This window comes from Solea senegalensis, linkage group LG4, assembly GCF_019176455.1.
Source record: "Solea senegalensis isolate Sse05_10M linkage group LG4, IFAPA_SoseM_1, whole genome shotgun sequence".
Lineage (NCBI taxonomy): Eukaryota > Metazoa > Chordata > Actinopteri > Pleuronectiformes > Soleidae > Solea > Solea senegalensis.
This window is the reverse complement of record NC_058024.1, coordinates 720,001-743,878: the sequence shown is the minus strand read 5'-3', so window position 1 is coordinate 743,878 and position 23,878 is coordinate 720,001. Positions and strand designations below refer to the sequence as shown.

At 43.4% G+C, this 23,878-nt stretch overlaps 1 protein-coding gene across 1 annotated transcript in view; it reads right to left on the bottom strand.

Annotated features, from left to right (window-relative positions):
* Nucleotides 1-23,878, bottom strand: part of suclg2 (succinate-CoA ligase GDP-forming subunit beta) — a 136,661-nt gene that overhangs the window by 59,545 nt on the left and 53,238 nt on the right. The window contains exon 4 of the mRNA XM_044023473.1: nt 3-102. Within this exon, the coding sequence (XP_043879408.1) occupies nt 3-102 (100 nt within the window). The remainder of the gene's footprint in view (nt 1-2; nt 103-23,878) is intronic.

Below are 23,878 nucleotides of genomic sequence, written 5' to 3'. Positions count from 1 at the left end.
ACTCCTTAGTTAAGTGCACTCCACCTTTAAGGCCGCTGTCGAACACACCTTTGCCTCTGCCACCAGCCAGAATCTGAGCTTTCAGCACGATCTCCTTGGCATCTGAAAGGCAGAGAGGAAGACGGTGAGTGGAGGTGGAAGAAATGACCTATTCCCCACAATTCTCTGTGGAACAATTCTATGAATCATTAATGACAAGTGTAAAATCCAACCAGAGTAATCTGGATTAACCCCCATCACTGAAACGCCCGTTCGCTGAAAAACATTGGCCGCGGTTTGAATGACTTTCAAGTGACTTAAGAAGGTGCCATGTGCAAGAACAAACTAAAATACTCCGGCACCCGAGGCGGAGGAAAAACAAACAAGTGAAAATGAATCTTCCATAAAACTAAGAAAACATGAAGCACATTACAAAAAGATTCTTGCAGTGAGAAATGTCTTTCTACTTTGTATTAATAAATACCAATGGAAGCTCATTCAATGATGAATCTCAAAATACGCCGCTTTTAAAAACTATAACTCTATACTATGTCTAAGTTTCCTTCTTTTCCCATGTCTGTGACTTCCCTGTCATTAGTTCAACACGTCACATGTCCATGGAAAGTCGTGATCGCATAATTCTAAAGCGATCCAAAGGACATCCGGCGTCTATTAGCACATTGATCGGGAACGGAATTAGTTTCTGAATTAGCTGTGTCTGCAGCGGGCCGATAAAACCATAGAGCTGCGGCCAATCACGTTACACGCGTTACCAATTCAATTCAATTCAATTCAATTTTATTTGTATAGCGCCAAATCATAACATACATTATCTCAAGGCACTGTACATAGACAACATCAAAGAGAGCAGAGAAACACAACAGTTCACACAATGAGCAAGCACTAGGCATCAGTGGAGAGAAAAAACTCCCTCTTAACAGAAGAAGAAATCTCTGACAGAACCAGGCTCAGAGATGTGCGGTCATCTGCCTCGACCGGTTGGGGTGAAAGGAAAAATGGGGGATAGTGGAGAGGTGGGGGACAGAAAATGGGGGGAGAGAAAGGACAAGAGGGAGATGAGGGAGAGACAGAAGAGAGAGAGGGAGACCAGCAGCAGATACACAACAACTGTATCAGGTTACAAGTTTATACAGTTACTGATATCGACTTTTTAATTTACAAAATAATAATAATGGTGACGATGAGTGTAGCCTCGGAAACTGGATCTTGATCCTTCAACCTGCATGATGAGAATACGGAGAGAGAGAGAGAGAGGGAAGGAAGGAAGGACACAAACTAGGGAGAGAAAGAGACAAGGTTAATGACATATAAAAAGTCATAATCAAATGCTGAGTGTGAGAGAGTGAATGTGCGTGTACCACTGGAAAATCCCCCAGCAGTTTTAGTTCTATAGCAGCATAACTAAGAGATGGTTTAGGTTTCCCTGAACCAGCTCTAACTATAAGCTTTATCAAAAAGGAAAGTTTTAAGTTTAACTTTAAATACAGAGAGAGTGTCCGCCTCCCGAACTATCATTGGAAGCACACGTGTGGTGGCGTACAACTTCATCTAGAACTGATCAAACTACTTATTTTGTTCTCCTGCAAAACGAGAAGCTCTGAACCTGGAAGTATGAAGATTAGAGTTCATATAAACCTGTTTTATTGATCTGAATTCATTTGCAGGTCAACAAAAATAAACTATATTCAAACCATCTTTACACTTCACCTCAGATTAAGCGTAAACCACTGATCAGTGAGTCTGACTGAAGGAAAGGAGAAGAGGTAGAGAGAGTGTGCTGAAGTGTGAAAAGAGGAGGAACTATGGCGGAAAGTTTGCACACAGGAGCTCAGCTGCCATGCAACAACAGAGAAATGACCCCAGGCAACGCCGCTAATTACAGAGTCGTACAAGAATACCAATGGACCGAGAAGAGTGTTTACACCAGGCTGAGAGTCTACTGCCATGTTAAGTCTATTTTTAGTAGCATTTATGGTCAATTGGCACTGATAACACTCCCAACCACAAGGACGAGCAGGGAGCAGGAAGTAAGAGAGCAGCATAATCCAGGATTAACTCCTGCTTTACATGCATAAAGTCTTGGATTAAGGGCAGTGTTGCATACTTGTATTGTTTATGATTTCATTTCTTTGTATCTGGGGAAATGTGCCGTGACAGCACAGCCAAGGAAGGAATGATAGAAGAAGAGTGAACCACAAGACATTTCTTTGCCACATTTAGGACTAATGGCGCTTTTCCATTATACAGTTCGACTCTACGCGTCTCAGTTTGGTATCAGTCACGCCGTTTTCCACGACGTCATAGCTCCTCCTCAATGTGGGCGGGGTTTGCCATAGCACGGCTGCATGAAACCGCGTAACGTCGTCTGTTATGCAACACAAACCAGTGGCGGGCGAAGCAGTTTAGAGCTGCGACTAACGATTCTTTTCATAATCGATTCATCTGTCGATTGTTTTCTCGATTCATCGAGTAAACGTTTGGTCCCTAAAATGTCAGAAAAACTAAAATGATTCACTTTCAAAGATTTCTTTGTTATATGGAGCAAAGAAATAAAGAAATATTCACATTTATCAAGCTGAAACAATCAGAAATCTTCTTTTAATCATGAAAAAAGCTTCAAACCAATGAATCGATTATCAAAATAGTTTAGAAGTAATAATAATAACTAATCAATCGATTAATAATCGAGTAATTGTTTCAGCTTTAGAGCAGTTGTTTTGGGTGTAACGGAATCATTAGAATGAGTCGATGAAAAAGATTTGTTCACAGAATGGTTCAGTCCTGCTCACGACAGCGCTACACTATCTATATACTATAGACATTGTCTTTGCTAAATGTTGGAGATGAACGCATGTTTTCAGTGAGTGCTTTTAGTCGATCTACAGCTCGACTTTGTTCGCTCCGATTCTTGTGTCGGACGTCACGCTCGTGACTCTTCGCAGTCTGTTGACGTCACGTTTAACCGCTCCGTGATAGAACTGTGAATGGAAAACTGCCGTGAGACCTAATGGAATCAGGCTTGTAACTGGAGGGTCACCGGTTCAAATCCCAGGACGTGCCGGCTTGTGTGTGTAATAAGTGTGGGTTAAATGCAGAGGTCAAATTCACCATCACTAATTGGTGTGTGTGCAGTAAAACTCTGGAATTCTAACTCCACCACCACAGCCTTCACTTCCCAGTGTTGGCACGGACACGTCGTCTCTTCAGTCACAACCTGCTTCTGTTCAAAATGGACCAAAAATGAGCCACGATGAATTATGGGTTGCCAGGTTGTTATTATCCACACGAGGCAGTTCAGCCGCTGATGATGGGAGCCTGACATCGGAGTGGGAAGTGGGTGATCCGTGCAAAGTCTAGAAAAAGCACCATGACCTTGAGGGGGCGGAGACACGCACACACGCACGCACGCGCACACACGCGCACACACACACACACACACACACACACATACACTCACAAAACTCCCAAAAAAAATGGTACAGAGCCCAGGAACTCTGGAGTAAGACACCGACACTGAGAAAATAGCCTCTGACAGGGTGGCAGGGATTAAACCAACACTGCATTAGTGAAGCTACTGCTCTGTGGAGAGGACAGGAGGGGAGAGGAGAGGAGGGGACAGAAGAGGAGACGAGACGAGAGGACAGAAGAGGAGAGGAGGAGAGGGGATGGAAGAGGAGACGAGACGAGGAGGACAGAAGAGGAGAGGAGGAGGGGACAGGGAAGAGAGACGAGAGGATGAAGAGAGAGGAGAGGGGAGGGACAGAAGAGAGACTCCAGACGAGAGGAGAGGGACAGAAGAGGACGGCATCTAGAGGCAGGACAGAAGAGGTGAGGGAGGACAGAAGAGGAGAGTACAGGAGAGACAGAAGAAGAGAGGACAGAAGAGGAGAGGAGAGGAGAGAGGAGGGAGAGGACAGGGAGAGGCAGAGGACAGACATGACAGGAGGAGAGAAGAGGGCAGAGGACAGAGGGGAGTGAGAGGACAGAAGAGGTGAGGAGAGGACAGAAGAGGTGAGGACAGGAGAGAAGACTAGAGAGAGTGACAGAAGGAGAGACAAGATCTAGAGGATAGAGAATCAAGCAGAGGGAGAGGACATGAGAGGAGGGGAGAGAAGAGGAGCGGACAGAAGAGGTGAGGAGAGGACAGAAGAGGAGAGGACAGAAGAGGAGACGAGACGAGCGAAGAGGAGAGGAGAGGAGAGAAGAGGAGAAAGACTTTGAGAAGTTATAAATGAATAAATATGTTCATAAAAAAGTGCTGCTGTGCAAAATTAGAAGGAGTTCAAAGCGAGGCGACGCGGTGTCCTGCGGGCGTGTGCGGCAGAGAGGGACAGTTTGGAGGAAATTACTTTTGCTGTAGAAACAAGTGCAAGAACAAAAGGTGTCGTGAAAAAGGGGGAGGACGCGTCGCTTAAAGTGGACGAAGACAAGTCCCGACCCACTGATGATAACCGTGAGAGGAAAAAAACAAAACAACAACGCAATTATATTAAGAGGTGTGTTTTCTTGGCAGGGGAAGGTAATGGGCTGAGCACGAGGCAGGTGTTCGTTCCTGCCGCACGAGTAATTGATAGCAAACGCTGCTTATTATGCAGCACGAGGCGAGACGGGGTCGCAAAATCAGCAACTGCGAGTGGGCACTGAAGGAGCAGCGTGCTGATAACGGGAGGAAACTTAATAAACGAGGGGAAGTGACAGGCAACAGAAATGTGGAGGCACTTAAAGAGACCGGGCTCTCACACTCGAGTCATTGCTGGGAGAAGAATAAAAATAAGATCTCCAAAGATGATAAAAAAATGATATATATATATATATATATATATATATCACAGTGTATGTTGTAGTACACGGAGAAGATAATGATGTCCTCGAAGATCACAGTGAACACGCTGCATGTTGAACACCGGCGTGACCATTATCTGCTCGTTGGTCTTTAATGAGGAAGGAGTGAAGTGGAGAGTGAAGGGAAAATGGTGTTGGTATGTAGAAGGTAAAAAAAATCACACTTTTATGTTCAAACACATCGATGAACGCTGCGGTAAAATGAAAGCTCAAGGTGTCGAGGTAATAAAAACATTGTCTAAATCCTTGATTCAATTTGATCTTTGGACTAGGACTGATTTTTTTATTCAGATTTCAAACATCTACATGGTGTCATGCGTGATATAACAAAGCCCCACACTAAGGCCTTATTGTCACATTTAAATCGCTTATTAACAATATTAAGTTGTTTTTTTCTCCGTAGTGACGTCTACGTCCCTGTGATGCACAAATATTTCCATAAGGGCTCGAGTTCGGTCGACGCGTCGCCCCAAGATCAGCGGGTTAGTGGGAGGAGCTAACGTGAAAGCAGGAAGCTTGTTTTAGTTATTTATAAAAACAAAAAAAAAATTAGTGGACGGTAATTTTAGTAATCAAAAATTGCAGTCCTACTTTTGTTTTGCAGAGTTTTAAACAGATGAGCCTGCCCTCTGGTGGTGGGGGTAAGAATGACGCCCCTCTCCACAGCTTTACGCCACACCTTTGCATTCAGGCATCAAATGATAGAAAAGTGTCTCACTCTCTCGGTGAACAGCGTGTCGCAAACGACCGGAAGAATGATCTCTTCTGTGATCGCACTGACGACACTGACTCAGGTGGCCGCGTGTGTGCATGTGTGTGTGTGTGCGCGTGTCCTGTCCAAAGTGTCTCATAATGAATGTTTTCATTACGGGCGGAACACAGCGCAGCGACAGACTCCGTGAATAACAAATCACAGAAAGTGCTTTGTTATGAGCTGAACGGGAAAACTCATTTTGTTGTGTAACAGTTGCTCCGTACTTCCATCTGTATCATACATGACCCACTGTGCAAACACGCGGGGGGAGATCTTCATCTCCATTTATTCTCCATATCTCGGGGACACAGAGGAGGAGGAGGAGGAGGAGGAGGAGATTAACGTTGCACAACATCTCCAATCACATCACACGCAATCGCAGTAATGCGGTTATCGTCCTCGGGCCTCGCTCATTCCCCGGTAATGAGTGCAAATCAACTCCCAGTCTGCGTGCCAGTGACAGCATCTGGCAAAAAACGGGATGTTACTTCTACAATCACCGTCGATGTCGTCCTCATTCTCTGTGTGTGTGTGTGTGTGTGTGTGTGTGTGTGTGTGTGTGTGTGTGTGTGTGTGTGTGTGCAGCACTTTCAGGGCCTACCTCTCCTGTGTAGCCCATGAGTGAGTGGCCAACAGCAGAGTTAGGACTGGACTGATATTTAATTAAACCGTGGAGGCTGTGCCATGGGGGAGACACTGGTGGCTGGTGGGGGTTGGTAGGGTGGGGTGGGGTATGAGACGGAGGGGCAGATGTAGGCTGAGCGCCAAAAAAAACAGAGAGGAGATAGGATGTGGCGACCATCTGCATCAGGAGAGGGAAAGATCAGGGTGGCTCTCCCCAGCGTACATGTGCGCTGTGATAAAAGTCATGTGGCAGTTAAATGGACGAGGCTAATCACACACACACACGCACACACACACGCGCACGCGCACACGCACACGCACACGCACACGCACACAAACACCGCAGAGGGAGCGTCTATGGATAAATGCCATTAAAATCCCAGAATAAAACTTCTCTTTCACTAAAAGTTTCCCCAATTACACAGCGTACAGTGCAGGACAGTGTCAATGGTGCCAAAAAGGCGGGGGGGGGGAGGGGGCGGGACTCCAAAAAAGACTCTTAAAACAAATAATATGACAATTATAATACTTTCATTTAGAATTCGGCCGGGACACGAGGAGGAAAGAACAATGATCTTTTTTGGTCACATTCATGGTTCGCTGATACTTGAAACAATTAGACGCTAAAGTCATTAAAAGTACTGAAGGCTGTTCAGGACGATCAATACTACTTACCCCGTCCATGTGTAAAGTATCGCTCAGACACATTTGATTATTATTAATCAATAACTAATGAAATCACTGAAAACACATTTGTGACGTTTCACACTTTCACTGATGATGAAAATAATCGTCAGTTGCAGCTGAAGTCAAAATGTTCTTAATTGGGTCAAATTCAGGATGACATTCAATATAAAATGACACGTTGCAGATTTAAAGTTACAGTGCGCAATTTCTGACGCTAGCTAGCCAACCTCGCTCCACCTTCATGTCTGCATCTCAGAGAAAGAATAATTCCTCAGCCTTACGTCCGCCACCACAGCTGCTGTAGCTGCGATGCTTCTGCCTTCCCTGTAAAAACACATCACTCTATGTCTCCACAGACACAAAAACAATAACAACACTAATAATAATCAGCGTTTTGTGACAGTGGTTTGAATGAAGTGGTTTAAGATGAATTCAATTCAATTCAGTTTTATTTGTATAGCGCCAAATCTAACGTACATTATCAGATGGCCGCTCAGAGATGTGCGGCCATGTGCCAAGACAGGTTGGGGTGAAAGGTAAAATGGGGGACGGAGGAGAGGAGGGGGACAGAAAAAGTGGAGAGAAAAGGACAAGAGGGAAATGAGGTAGAGACAGAAGAAAGAGACCAGGAGCAGAAATACAACAAATCACAACTTTTCTTTTTGTTTTATCCGTCGAGGAACGTCGACATTATTTTTCTTATCGTACAAACCTGACATTTTTTTGTCTGAAGAGAAAATAAACTTTTTTTTTTAAGTCACAGAACTTATTCACACCAACATATAAACAGTTTTCATTCATACGAGGAAGATTGACTTGTTTTGTAGGAACAGTTATTACATTACGCTCTACATCTTTGTGTCTTCAGTACGTTAAAACAAATATGCGACGACAGTCAAACCAATCACCCGCTGATCAGCGTGTACTCGCTCCATTTTAACATCAAAATGACCCAAATATTGTAATTATAATTGCCGCACTTGAATGTTTGTTGACTCTTCACGGACGGGAATTCAAAACTCTGCGAGACAGACACGAGAATAATATGTGCATTTACCATGGAAATGTAGAATGTAAATCTGAATAAAAGAAAGAATGTCATGGACAGATTGAAAAGTTTTAATGTAGAATTGTTGAAATCTGCTGAGCAATGTAGACATTCCTGTCTAACAATAATGGTCTTGACATTTCTGGTATTTGCTTGAGGATTTTTAATTGAATACCTCCGTCGTGGTCGTGCAGCTTTAAGGGCGGATCTTATTTTGGACAGGTTCAGATTTCAGGCTGTGGACAGGCTGTGGACAGACGATGGTTCCTCAGGTTTTTCCGTCTCCCTTGACACATAATGGCTGTGGAATTCTCAGCGCGGGATAATATTTACATGCTCACACGAAAGGTGAGAAGTCAACAAAGTTTGAGAAATCCTAGACGTGTGCGCGCTCTACACAGCCATCTTACTCGTGTCATGTGTGCAAAGCCTATTGTTGGAGATCACAAAAAAAAGAAAGAATCATAAGGTAACAGCCATATGGTTCCATTAAATATGTCATTACCAGCTCACTGTCTTGTCTGGTTCTTCCCCCTGTCCACGTGTCCGTCTCTGCCTCTAATGATGCCGTCTCACAGTGTCCCAGACGGACAGCTGCGGCTCAGAGTGACACCTCCTCCAGACCCTGCTTGCATGAAGGCTGAATCCTCATTAGAGGACACGTCCACCTGGCTTTCACATATAGACAGTTCCTCTAATGACAACCTGACTCGGCCCTGGTCTCACAGTGACTAACAGGTGCAGCTCAAACTTCTCTCACAGAGTTTTGCTTTGCCAGAGAGCCGAGGACAAGAGAAGACAAAAGACAAGAGAAGAGAAGAGAAGACAAGAGAAGAGAAGACAAGAGAAGACAAGAGAAGACAAGACAAGACAAGACAAGAGAAGAGAAGAGAAGACAAGAGAAGACAAGAGAAGACAAGAGAAGAGAAGACAAGAGAAGACAAGACAAGAGATGACAAGAGAAGAGAAGACAAGACAAGAGAAGACAAGAGAAGAGAAGAGAAGAGAAGAGAAGAGAAGACAAGACAAGACAAGACAAGAGAAGAGATGACAAGACAAGAGAAGAGATGACAAGACAAGAGAACAAGACAAGACAAGACAAGAGAAGAGACAAGAGAAGAGAAGACAAGAGAAGACAAGACAAGAGAAGACAAGAGAAGAGAAGACAAGACAAGAGATGACAAGACAAGAGATGACAAGACAAGAGAAGACAAGACAAGAGAAGACAAGAGAAGAGAAGACAAGAGATGACAAGAGAAGAGATGACAAGACAAGAGAAGACAAGAGAAGACAAGACAAGAGAAGACAAGAGAAGACAAGACAAGAGAAGACAAGACAAGAGAAGACAAGAGAAGACAAGAGAAGAGAAGACAAGAGAAGACAAGAGATGACAAGACAAGAGAAGAGATGACAAGACAAGAGAAGACAAGAGAAGAGACAAGAGAAGAGAAGGCAAGAGAAGACAAGACAAGAGAAGAGATGACAAGACAAGAGAAGAGATGACAAGACAAGAGAAGACAAGAGAAGAGACAAGAGAAGAGAAGACAAGAGAAGAGATGACAAGACAAGACAAGACAAGACAAGACAAGACAAGACAAGACAAGAGAAGACAAGACAAGAGAAGACAAGAGAAGACAAGACAAGACGAGAAGAAAAAGCCATCTTCTATGTTGTGTCTCAGATCCATGTGTAAATACCAGGAAGTCAAAGCTGAAATGTTTTCAGTCTATGGCAGAAATAAGGTAACTGGTGTCACTGTTCCCTCTGTATGTAAATGACAACATGACATTTACATAGATAAGGTGCTGAAAGTTGGTTGTAGTGATAGCATGTCTTCATGGTTTCCACCACAGAGCGTTTGGATAAGAAGAATCCAGCAGAACTTCATATTCAAGAGGAAGAGTTAAAAAGAGTGGGAACCATCATTGATCTGTGATTGGGTGGGACCATAACTTCATGGCACACGCTCCACATTTTCTCGTTACAGCGCCACATACAGCGCTGGCATACTCATACACCACAATGTTTAAAAAAAGAAGAAACAAAGTTCTGTTTCCGGGCAGATAAAGTCGAGTAAATCAGATTCTAGGTGCATATAAAAACACGAGCTGCTCACTCCTCTTTGTTGACTGAGGAGTTTTCATCAGTTCAGCATCAACAGCAGCAGACAGAACTTTTCTATAAGCTGCCAACATCTGCTGCTGCTGCTGCTGCTGCTGCTGATGGGCAGATGCACCGGTGAGTACTGATGCGTGACTGATAGTTGGAGCTACAGCACAGCGCTCTTTGTACATTTCACACCACAACAACGACGACTCCCATCCTTCATCCAGACTTTTACTTTTTCCGACTTCGGTTCATGCCAACGCGACTATGTCGGCTCCGTCTATGCAAAGCATCCTGACCACAGACAATAAGCAACATGTTTGCTTCTCCTGGCACACGCGTGTCATCCTAGGGTTTGGGGTTACGGGAATCAGGCCTTTGAGAGACACAGGCTGTGTTATCCTGCAAAAGCCTTTTTCAGCTGTTAAGAGTTTCTGATGCAGATGAAAGACCTAAGACCCAGCTAATGTATGGGATCACAACGGGTCCTTGGAGAGGCCAGAGGTTTGTGTATTTGTCTCCATCATTGTCTGTGTACTTGTACGTGTTTCTGCAGACTTTCAGAATTGTCAGTACATTCTGTGTTTTTGCCTGGAAGGTGTTTCTGATTGAACATCAGAGCTGCGTCTGCCAGGGCCAAGCTAAGCTAATCACCCGACCATTCAAACCAGCCAAATGCAGTTCCCTTCTCCGTGTCGGGTTATCTTGGCAGCTGGAGTGGACGGGAGAACCACAGACTATTGTCTGTGAGACACAAGCATGAAGGTCCGTGTAATCAAGTTTAGGAGAATCCACAAAAGGTTTTGGGAATTTGGATTCTGATATTTGGAAAATGTTTTTCGTGTACACAACCAAAAAGATGATGTCATAGCTCCACCTACACTCTGTAGACCACATTCTGTAGATCATATATTGGTAGGACTCTGCTGTCATGACCTTGTGTCTACTCCCCACACCCACGTAAATTCAATTTTAGATGCTGGTGGATATCCTGGGTTTGCTTCATGGTCAGAACCATTTACAGCGTTTTACAGATTGTGTTCTATTGTGTGTGGTGTCATTTCAAAGGGGCGGAGCTTCTTGACTTCCATTTTTACCTTCCAACCGTCAATGAGATACACTGTAGGGTTGGAAATCACAGGGTAACTTTACGATACGATACGTGGCACGTGGTCCACAATGTCAATAATATCGCAACGCAGCGATCCTGTGATAATCAGTACATTGCAGCACAATCATTTGGCGAGAATTTCAGATCATAAAGTCTATGTATTGAACGTGGACGGAGCATCTCTTCACGTAGCTTTCTCCACTGTTACCCCTCTTCTTCAGCCAGGTCACTTCCCCCTCATTCATTTCAGCAGCGCTGCCCCGCGAGTGAAACTGGGACAGACTGATTACTTTAGAGCGCCTTAGCGTTAATGTGTTCTTTAAAATATTTAAATTTGCACTGGCGTACTGATAATCGTATCGCACGAGGACGACGGTATATCACCAAATCGATATTTTAATCCACAACTGTAACACATACAAAACTTTAGTAAGTAACTGCATCAAATCCAGACTGGGTTATCAATTACTGCTTGGTAACACAATCCTTAATAATAAGGATTTTAACTGTCAGGTAAAGAACTGCTTGAATATTATAAATATTAACACTGCAGAACCAATTATTCACAAACTCGGTGTTGGCATTTACACAGATACTTAAGTTTTTGCCAGGTCTGGTGGCGCCGACAAATGGAATTTTGGTCTCTGGCCCACGGACTGGAAGCGACGAGAGCTGCTCTGCCCAGCAGTGGGAGCCCAGCGGGGAGTGAGGTGGCGAGGCAGAGACGCCTGCAGCTCGCCCCGGCTAACTCATTACACTCATTTATTTCCTCCACAACGTGATCAAAGTGGCAAACAAGGACACCGAGGTGCCGCTGGAGTGTCGACGATAAGCAGCAGACAGCAACAACAAACAAGCAGAGATAGGGCTAAAAAGAGAGGCTAGCAGAGCACACCGGGAGCAGGAAAGGTCAGAGCGAGTGGGTACAATGCAAAAGAGCGAGCAATGTTGTTTTGACTTTGACATCTCTAGTTAATAGCTATGTAAATGAGCCTCGACCCACTTAGGTAGAATTCACTGACCTGATACTCTGTGTTTTCAAACTCTGGCCACGTGAAAAAAAAAGCAGCAGTTAATGGCTGTGAAACTGTCAAGTGAATTCCTTTCATTAGTGTGCAGAGGCCACACTATTGTCATAAATATGCACAGTATAGCAAACTAATTCACTGATATTCAGACCATCTGTTACTGTATAGTTATGTTATTGTGTTGGACAAAAAGTCCCGATGAAGACCTGGTACTAACATCTCACCCTGGGCCGTGGGACACACATGGAATTTTTTGTCAACTCTGAACCAAGTGTCAACCCGTCGTGATGTCGCCAACTTCCAGTTGTCGCGTCACGTCTCGACTACAAATCCATCCATAACTTCAGCTGGTTCAGAACTCCGCCGCTCACGTCATCCTCACAACACATCGCACCCTTCTGTTACCGTCCCATCATCGCCGACAGCACGATTACCATCACTCCTCGTCCATTTGTGATACCTAGAAAATTGGCCATCTGTCCAGGGTGTGACCCGCACCTTTCAACCTATGTCCGCTTTAAAGACGGATGGATGAATACCAAAAAGCAGAGAAATAACGCTTTGCACCCATACATGTGTCATTACGGTAGAACGACCGTCAAAGATTCACCAGCACGTCACGCGTTTGTGACGTCAGCTTCTCAGTACTGGAATTCCTAAACGGTTGAATAAAGAACTGCCAGATATGGAAAGTGAAAGTTATCTTAAATAAATCCAGGCGGCCTGAACATCATGATCCTGTTCATAAGAGGGTTAAACGACGTCCACGTCCACCGTCGAATCTCACCTCGAAACTCACATATTCAGACTATGAGCATCTCCCCACCGTCACCTCAGCCATCATGTTTTGTATTTTGCATTTTAAACTCTGGTATTCATTTTCAACTCTATCTACTGACCTTGAGTGTTTGAAAAGGCGCTCACAAATAAGATGTATTAGTATTATTATTATTATCCTTCCTGAGGACGTATTAACAAACCGCTGCCTTGGCATTAACACTTCTCTGAGCCCGTACATTTATTTATTCATTTATTTATTTATTTGAAAAGTCACCTTGCTAATTAACAAAAGCGAGAACAAAAACACAGCGTTCTTCATTAGCCTCCTCTCCCTGTTTTTCCTCGACACCATTGATAGCCTGACAAGACAAACACAGCATTTAGATTGAAAACCTGAGACACACAACAGTCACCCGGGCCCCTGATGGAAACAGAAAGGCAACGAGATGGAAATGGCATTGCTCAAAAAAAAAAATATTCCATAGGATCGAGGCCACATATTCCTTTGAAGTTCAAGAACCCCATAATGAGATTGGTCGCCTCAATAGACGGAGCAGCGGCTCGAGTGGCCTCGGCCCCGTGGACCAATGAGAAGAAGACAAGGGGGTCCAAGTGGTGTCAAGATGTACAGAAACACACAAAGCTCTAAGCGGATCAACTCCATGTCCCTCCCCACTTCAGTCATCCAGGAGCGAAAAAGGGCCGTAGTAGAGTCAACTCTTCTCGGCCCTAACCGTTACTGTCAGTCCTTTTCCACCACAGGCTCTGCCTCCTTTTTTTTGAAAGGGGAAGATGAAAGTGGTCTTAAAAGGCGCTTGAAGTGTTGAAGCGCATGAGACAGCTCCAGTGGGGAGACTGTGAATGAGGAGGGAGGGGACGCGCACTGTCCGTGTTTCATGTATTAACCGTGTCAGACAGTCATACGTCTGTGTGTCTCACTGCCGCTGATTTCTATTCCTTTCATTTCATACACCACTGAAACACTAGTTTGTCCAAATATTTTCTTAGTTGTCAGTGAGACAGGGTTGATATCACACACAGAAAGCGCAGCATAATATGATTCCATGAAAAAGGACCTTGGCCAGATCTAAAATCGACAAAAAATGGGGATTAAATAGGCACAAAGAGGAAACTAATGGAGAGAGAAGAGAAAGAAAAAAATCCTTGCATCGCTTCTTTTAGGTTCACTGCTCCATGAAGCATGAAATAGCCTTAATAAAACATCCAATTTAGGGCTAGTATTATCAAGATAATGGCTGTGATTACCGACCAAGTGTTGTAACACAATGACATAAAAGACGAACTGGAACATGATGTTGATGTCCCACAATAGTAGAGGAGTGCTCTACATGCATGACGAGGCTTTCAAATCTCAGATTTCATGTCCTTTTTGTGTTGCACGTCATAAGGGAGGGGGATTAAAAAGAAAATACGTTCAATATTATTTAGGCTTGGTATGACACCTTCAGGGCCGTCCTCAAACAACACAAACTCTTTATTATCTCAGAAAAACTAATGAAACTTCAAGTATTTACATGAGAAAAACGATTAGTTCTACAGTAAGGCTGAGCTTAAAAGATAATCATGAGCTGCATCGCAAATAAACGACCAATCAATAAATGACCAATCAGTGCACAGCAGTCTGACAACACACTACATGTCACTCAAGCCACTACAACAATAATAACAATTAGGACTGCACGCAGTCATGATAGGGCCCTCGCCCCATGCAACTCGTCATATCCGACGACTGTGAGAAATTTCATGTACCTCTGTTTACGTTAAACCTTTCAATGAAATTTAAAGTAGTTTTAGCGTCAAATTTGTTGGAGCGCCGAGGCCACGCCTTTTGTCGTAGAGAAAATCCTTTGATAACATATGGACCGAGTTTGGCACGGCTAGCTCAAACGTGCTAGGACGAGTTTGTTCAAATGTATAGACTAGCCATTTTAATTTTTCCAAAATGGCCGACTTCTGGGTGGGTGGAGCTAACGGAAGTACATTAGACATTTGTTTGGAATCATGAGAGCAAGTGTTCCAAGTTTGGTTGAAATCAGAACAACTATGTGGGACTTTCTCTCCCGTCAAAAACACCCAAAAGATTTCTCAAGAAACTTTGGAGTAAGCCCAACAAACTCACCAAATTCAGTCCCAATCTGAAAACTTTTGTCTGACTATGACCCGACTTCTGGGGGCGCTATAGGGTCCTGGGGCTACGAACGGGTTTGTGCACTATGTTCAGTGCCCATGTTCAGGCCCATGTTCAGCCCATGTTCAGGCCCATGTTCAGGCCCATGTTCAGGCCCATGTTCAGGCCATGTTCAGGCCATGTTCAGGCCATGTTCAGGCCCATGTTCAGGGCCATGTTCAGCCATGTTCAGGGCCATGTTCAGGCCATGTTCAGGGTTCACCATGTTCAGGCCATGTTCAGGCTCCATGTTCAGGACCATGTTCAGGCCCATGTTCAGGCCCATGTTCAGGCCCATGTTCAGGGCCATGTTCAGGCCTGTTCAGGCCCATGTTCAGGGCTCATGTTCAGGCCCATGTTCAGGCCATGGGACCATGTTGCATTCAGGCCCATGTTCAGGCCCATGTTCAGGCCCATGTTCAGGCCCATGTTCAGGCCCACAGGCCATGTTCACCATGTTCATGTTGGGGCCATGTTCAGGCCATGTTGCCACCATGTTCAGGCCCATCTTCAGGGCCATGTTCAGGGCCATGTTCATGTTCAGGCCCATGTTCAGGACCATGTTCAGGCCCATGTTCAGGGCCATGTTCAGGGCCATGTTCAGGGCCTACAGAAACCACAGTGGTTGGCAGTTTACTTGAATGCCTAATTGAACGTTTCTAATCTTTTGTCCATGAGTGCAATAAATTCTCCCATTTTTCGTCTCAGGTAAAGCAGATGAGTGGCAGTAAGTGCGGCTGCTGTAATCTGTGAGCGCGTCCTAAATGAAAGACATTTCTACTCTGCAACACAGACACGTTATCAGCCCAGGCCTGACTAAGTACCCCAGCAGCACATGTTCATTACAGGAGTAATCTAGCCTGAAATAGAGGTGCAGTTCTACAATGTCTCCATCCATAAGAGGTGGGAGCCGTTCATTTGCCATAATGCTCAGTTGGATTCCTGCAAAAAAAGAAAAGAAAAAGAAATCCTCATTTATGGAAAGAGTACATTAAAAGGATAACAGATGCTGGAATCCCGCCTGCTCCTGAGGACTCAGGTGAGACACTAACGTCCTCAGAAAGGCTGCTGGTGATGCTCATCGCGGGCAGGAGCATTTCTGTGACAGATGGCGGAGTATCAGGTCGGTGGGAAAGCATATGGTCGCGTGTAGATGATCACATACGCCGGCGCCAGGCCCGGTCGGTGGTGTAAATGCTTCTCTGCGCCCTGCCAGCGTCAGAGCGGAATCCTTCACACCGACCGTGCAGGCAGATCAAGCACGAACACGGGTGTTAAGCCACATCTTATGTGCCTTTTCCCCCTTTACTAATAAAGCATTGTGATGCATCGCCGCAACCGAGAGCTCATTTCTTACAGGTTATTACAAACGGTGAGTCAAAAGGTTTAAATGAACCATTTTTTCCCACCTCAGTGCAGTAATCTCACACACAAAATGTGAAAGAGGCACAGTTGCTTTTTAATGTGCTGTGAACAATTCAAGTGTGGCAAGAGGCTAATTTTAATACATCTGTTATGTAAAAAGAAAACTGCAAGTGCAAAAACACTGACGTGTACGGCATCATTCTCAATATCGACAGCAAGACGACTTGATGATGATGATGATGACGACATTGATACTCTTATTCATAGTTAAAACCCAGAGGTGTGGAAGAGATGTGTGAGGAAGACTGTGCTTCTCATCTCACCACCAGAGGGCAGTGTCTTCTGTGTAAACTAGAAGACACTGAACTTTAGCATCGGATGCTCTTCACTAGAAGTGGAGGGGGAAGAATCGAGACTAAAGCATCGCAATAGTATCAATAGACGAGAGTATTGTGGGAGGGGTCCTGGAGCCATTTTGAAATGTATAACCCTCTGAAACACTGTTTCCTGCATTTTGAGGGCCAACTTTTGTGAAGTAAAACTATTATTATGACGGTACTGGCCCCCAACGCTCAACTGCGCTGGCGAGAGACCTGCTATAAGCATAAGCTGAAGCTCTACTCCGTCACACCTCGAAATGATCATGTTCTTAAATGTCCACAAATCAAAAATAATCCAAGAAATGTTCACAATTAAGGAGATGGAAAACAACAAGAAGCAAACACGTGGAGAGCCATGTCTGATGTTTGTCTGATGTCAGTCTGACGTGGCACAAACAACGACTTACTGCAAGCGCTGTCAAAGTTGGTAAATGAACTTTACCACCTCAGCAGAAAACACGTCTTGTTAACCAAGAATGTATGAAGTTACACTCACACGGACACACACCTGCACCGTTGTATGTCATGTAACTGTTTAAAAAGTACTTGTTTGGTCCAGAAAATGACAGAAAATGTTCATCTGTGTTTCCCAAACCTCAAAATGATGATGTCCTCCGATGTCTTGTTTTGACCACAGACCAATATGAGTCAGTTTTAATGATTTCTTTGTCATATGGAGCAAAGAAACCAGAACATATTCACATTTAAGAGGCTGAAAAATCAGAAAAGGTGTTTTAATTATTAAATAACTCTAAAGACGACTATCAAAATGGTTGATTTAGTAAGTGATTAATCGTTGCAGAAAAACACCTTGCTATCAGCAGCTGTAATCATACTGCATATACCTCTCACTGTCTCACCCTCTCTCTCTCTCTCTCTCTCTCCACAGTGTGAAAAAGCAGTTGTTTTTTTGCAGCCTGTGAACTTTCCCACAATATGGGTCCTCTTCCAACTCTCGCTTGTGTACCTGGTGTATCCCGTGTCTCTACACACACAGACAGTGATGTGGAAACACAGAGGGGAAAGTCTGGAAAACCCAGATCCAGCAGAGGCTTCAGTGCAGGGGTTTTTCTTCTCTGCTGCACTTCAGTGCACAACAGGAGGAAAAAAAAAAAACACTGAGAGACAGAATTATTTCACCAACCTCTGTTTGCTGGTGAGTGCCTTCAATAATAAGATGCTTTCCAGGCCGGTGTGGATGACACGGCGTGTGTTGATGTGACAAATAAAATGTCTAGTGACATTTTCATTCACACATTTGAGTCCCAACTCCACAGCAAACTCAACACTGGAACATTTTTGCAACGACACTGCGAGATTCTCCGAGGCTGCGTGGGCGAAATCGGTGAATCTTTCAGTGTCTAAACGGGCTTTAAATTTGTATTTTATTCACGTGTTCAAGTAACCCATAAGACTTAAGATATTCCTGAATGATTTGGGGGAAAATAACACATTCAGTTTATTTTTGCCAATCGCAATTTCACATGGGATACACTATTTAAGTCAATATTTATAGGATTTAAAACATGATGGAGGATTACCATGTGAATGCATTAAAAAAAAGGGTTCCCAAAGTGAGGGCTGCGGCCCAAATTGGGCCATGAAAGTTCTGCAGGTGGGGAGTGAGAGGTCATTAAAAACCTGACAAATGCTTCAATTAACTGCGGAATTTTAAGTCATGGCTTTTCCTTCTTTTTCTCCCCAGATAATGTGATGACTATGCAAGACCATTTCAAAGTCAAAGAAATTATGAGATAAAGTCATAACTATGAGACATAAAGTCTAAATTATGAGATAAAAAGTCAAAGAAATTATGAGATAAAAAGTTGAAATTATGAAATAACGTCATAACTATGAGATATAAAGTCGAAATTATGAGATAAAAAGTTGAAATTATGAGATAAAGTCATAACTATGGGACATAAAGTCGAAATTATGAGATAAAAAGTCAAAGAAATTATGAGATAAAAAGTTGAAATTATGAAATAACGTCATAACTATGAGATATAAAGTTGAAATTATGAGATAAAGTCATAACTATGAGACATAAAGTCGAAATTATGAGATAAAAAGTTGAAATTATGAAATAAATTCATAACTGAGATGCAAAGTCAAAATTATGAGATAAAAAGTCGAAATTATGAAATAACGTCATAACTATGAGATGTAAAGTCGAAATTATGAGACAAAAAGTCGAAATTATGAAATAAAGTCATAACTATGAGATGTAAAGTCGGAATTATGAGATAAAAAGTCGAAATTATGAAATAACGTCATAACTATGAGATGTAAAGTCGAAATTATGAGACAAAAAGTCGAAATTATGAAATAAAGTCATAACTATGAGATGTAAAGTCGGAATTATGAGATAAAAAGTCGAAATTATGAAATAAAGTCATAACTATGAGACATAAAGTCAAAATTATGAGATAAAAATTCTGTTCAAATTTATGTGAACTACAGTGAGTAATTTATTGAAATCTGATCGATCTAATGACATATTTTCACCATTCCTTAGTTTGGGAACAGCTTTTTATGAAGCAGGCCAATCAAAACAAGAACAAATGATAAATCAAATTTCAAATCAAAAACAATCTCAACAGTGAAATATCTCTTGTCATTCACTTACGGAGCACTTTGCAATAAAGTCCAGCCCAAGAGATGGTGTTGTCTCACGTTGTGATTTTTGATGTGAAACAGATTAATTGTTTGCACATTTTTCTGGCAGAAAATGAATCAATAAACTCCTGGTTTACGGCTGACAGATACGTCTCAGTTTGCAGATCGCAGGCTGGAGGCGTAGACGAGGTCTGAGCTGCTGCGGAGAGAAGACGACTAAATGAGCCGAGTGAAAACAATCACTTTAAGATACACACAACAACGGCGTCCTTGGCCTTGAGCTACTTCATTTTACACACCATCTGAGGCACAGTGAGTCTCAGTCACTTGACTTAAAGGCTCTTAAGGATCCAACGGCACCCAAAACAAAGAGCCTCTCGGCTTATATCACATGTAAACCTTACCACCATCTTCATATGATACCAGATCACGTGTCACGTGTGAACCAGCATCGGAATCATATCTGCAACACATCGTCCATCGTCAGATAGGACTTCACGATCTGGACCTTATCGAGGACTTAACCACGCCCCCAGTGTGACTTCCTGCAGACGTGCCAGAGCTGCTGGTGTTGTACGACTACATGTTAGCCTCCTCCCGCTAACCTAAAGCTGCTGCCAACTAATAGTAACCACGGCAACTGCTGTTTTGACACATGGACCGATGTCAAACCCCACTCCCGCTTCTCTGAAATCACCGGCGGGGAAATATTTGGCGTTTCGTCAACAACAAAAACCACGCTGTGTAAACTACACTATGAGCGATAACTAGCGCTGGTTAAATGCGCGTCTGTGGCATCAGACGTGAAAACTATGACATCCCTATTATTATACACTCATATTTCAACAATTAAAACAAACTCATGGATTTTTCATCTTCATAAATATGAATATATTCTGGTTTCTTTGAAAAACACTGTCTCAGTCACGTGGTATTGTACGTCAGAAATTTAGCTTACAAGCTAGCAAATATTTGAGCCAACAGAATGTGGCAACAGGCTAATAAATGAGGTTATGAAGCTCAAGGGCTGGAGAGTTGTATTTTTACTTTGTTTTTAGTTGTTTCTGTGAAAATATTGTTTGGCACAAAAAAGCTTGTGGACCGCTGTGCTACATGATTCTATAGCACACACACACACACACACACACTGACACTGAGAGCTGAACAAAGCATCGTCACCAACCGTCGCCATAGCTACTAAATATCTGACCCAGATCTTCACCAAACCCCAACTCAGATCTTGGCTCTAAACTTCACCAGTTCCTCAGGATTGAGTTTCTGCTTCATAAGGACCAGGTTTTGGTCTCCATGAGGACTAGCGCCTCCGACAAAGTCAGTGTTTATGCCAGAGAAGATTCCCAAAGAGGTAACACACACATGAACACACACACACACACACCTGCCTCATCAAAGACTTGGCCGATGTCAAGGTAGCTCGCTATTATTCAGTGAGCCAACATATTAAAACTAACTAGGGCTCTAATAAGCACACATGAGATTCGACGGCGATGCATAAAACTGCTCTGTTTATACTGAATATTCATAGCCAAGTGAAATAAATTAAAACCATTTCTACCTCTGTTAATTGTCATTCCCTGGCAGAGGAGTGAAGAGGAGCAGCAGAGGTAGACTGAGGTGATGGAGGAGTGGGAGAAATGTTTTAATTTTAAGAAGCCGAGTGCCAGACACGGAGGAGGAGGAGGAAATCAACAAATAAAGGAAGAGATTGTGACGGAATTTGTCAAAAGGAAACTCGGGTAGATGGCGACAATAAAGAGGGACAGCACGTTCCTAACTCATCTGATATGTGGTGTATATAAATATACGCCAGTATACGGCGCTGCCATTCATCACGCCCGGCTCAGCGCTGCGCTGTGGATAAGAATCCAAAGTGATGTTTTCTTCCATCGCCGCTTTTGTCAGTGAATGATTGCCGGGGGAAGGCAGGAGACACGGCCGACATGAAAGGCTCTCGCAGCGACGAGGAAAAATGTGGCTGCGATTTAGAATTCAGACTGAAAAATCCATCAAGGTTTGGCTCGGCAGATGCATCTGTCAAACAGGTGGCGGCACAGAAAGTGGACCGCATAATCACATTCTGTTTAACAGGATACGGGCATGTACTGTATGTGGACGCGCCGCTGTGTGTTTGCGTGTCGGCTTCTTCTCACACACACACACACACACACACAGATGAAATCTATTGTCATTACCTGTGATGCAACCAGGCCTTATGTGTAATGCTGTAACCTTCAAATGATACCAGACACGCTGGGTATCACTGACCGGTATCTTCACCGAGCAGAGTAGCAATGTTTATTTGACGGACTGATGACTAAATTATGTTTCAGCTTCCTAAAATGTGGTTTCTTTGCTCCTTATACCAAAGAAATGATGACAACTGAATCATTTTGGTTTGTGGACAAAACTAGACAACTGCGTAGTGGTTAGTACGCAAAGTGGTGACCATCAACTTGTCCGGGGAATTGGAAGTAACAGGATAAACGATCATTAACAAAGTTGGACGGCGGGTCCTCCAACTGAAAGGACAACCCAAAGGTACATTCTTATTTAAAATACCGCTATTTTGAAAACTAGGAGTTGTAATTCCTGGATACGACCCAAACCAGTTAGGTCTCAAGTTGGAAAAACACTCATAACATAACATAACATTGTTGTGTATCTGCTGCTGGTCTCCCTCTCTCTCTCTTCTGTCTCTCCCTCATCTCCCTCTTGTCCTTTCTCTCCCCCCATTTTCTGTCCCCCACCTCTCCACTGTCCCCCATTTTTCCTTTCACCCCAACCGGTCGAGGCAGATGACCGCACATCTCTGAGTCTGGTTCTGTCAGAGATTTCTTCTTCTCTCCACTGATGCCTAGTGTTTGCTCATTGTGTGAACTGTTGTGTTTCTCTGCTCTCCTTGATGTTGTCTATGTACAGAGACCTGAGATAATGTATGTTATGATTTGGCGCTATACAAATAACATTGAATTGAATTGAATTACAATACATGTCATTTAGCAGATGCTTGTATCCAAAGCGACTTACAAGGGAATTGAGTACAATCAGCCAGGGGTCTTTTGCACACGGGGCACCGGTTTTAACCACTGAGCCACTCCTCCCCCATGTACACTGGTACATGTACAACACCCTCTTCAATGTCTGTAAGCATATGGCACATTATATTATTAATATATATATATCAGTATTAATGAGTTGCATCACTGTCAGTGTCAGTATTGGTAAAATGCTCACAAATACGACAACAAAAAATATTCATTTTCGGCTACAGCATTTACATTTTTATTATTTTTTTTAAAAAGTAAAGTAAGGCAATGAAAATGAAATTCCAAAAGTTTCTTTTTCAAACCCACAGCTGCTTGAGTTGCCATGCAACACCAAAATGAGAAAGCCTGAGGATGTGGGTCAGTGGTTCTTGGACAGACAGCCGCAGTTGTTGAGGGAGTGCCACTCTCTGTGTCCCAGAGGAACACGCATTACACAAACTTTGTGATTACTCCCCGCGTGGCTCGCACAGTATGGGGGTCCGCGGAAATCAAACCCTGCTTTCCATGAGCCATTAGCTGGTTGTGTGTGAGTCACTCCATCTGCCACGGTGTAAACTCTTTCCTGAGAGTTGTCATTCAAGGTAATGGGAATCAATGGCCCGTGTGGAATATTCCATTTTTATTTATTTATTTATTTTGATAGAAAAGGTGAAAGACGTGAAGCTACTTTGTCTTCGGCCCTAATAGAACAAATCAATCAGTGTCCACTTGGGCAGAGTTGGACGACTCCACGCTACACGAGGGGAGTGAGAGCAGTTTCTATACAGTAAAGCTGCAATTGAACTGTCAGCCTAAATACTTCATGCTTCACTGACTGAAGACAACAGTTCTGGTAGGTATACGTGTGTGTGTGTGTGTGTGTGTGTGTGTGTGTAGACTTGAATTTGTTACCTCTTTAGGACTTTTTCTGGCATTAACACTCATGCAGTCAAGACTACTAGGCCTCATGGGAACCAAAACCTGGTCCTTATGCGGCAGACCCTCATTTCTGAGGAGTTTAAGGCTAAGATTCAGTGTAACTAGACCCTTAAACAAATCGGTGCATCTACTGGTCAAACACCAGCTGCTGCATTCACATCGTCCAAAGTTAGGATTCAGTGTTCATGTCGTTAACAAAAACTATGACGACAAATGTTTGTCAACGAAAAACTAGGACAAAATCTCCTGAAACCGCCGAGATAAAAATGAGAACCAATCAGGAGAGGAGAAAAATAAGAAGAGATCCAATCAGAATCTTTTTGGGGAGGTACGGGTCAACACGGAGGAGACGCGAGGAAA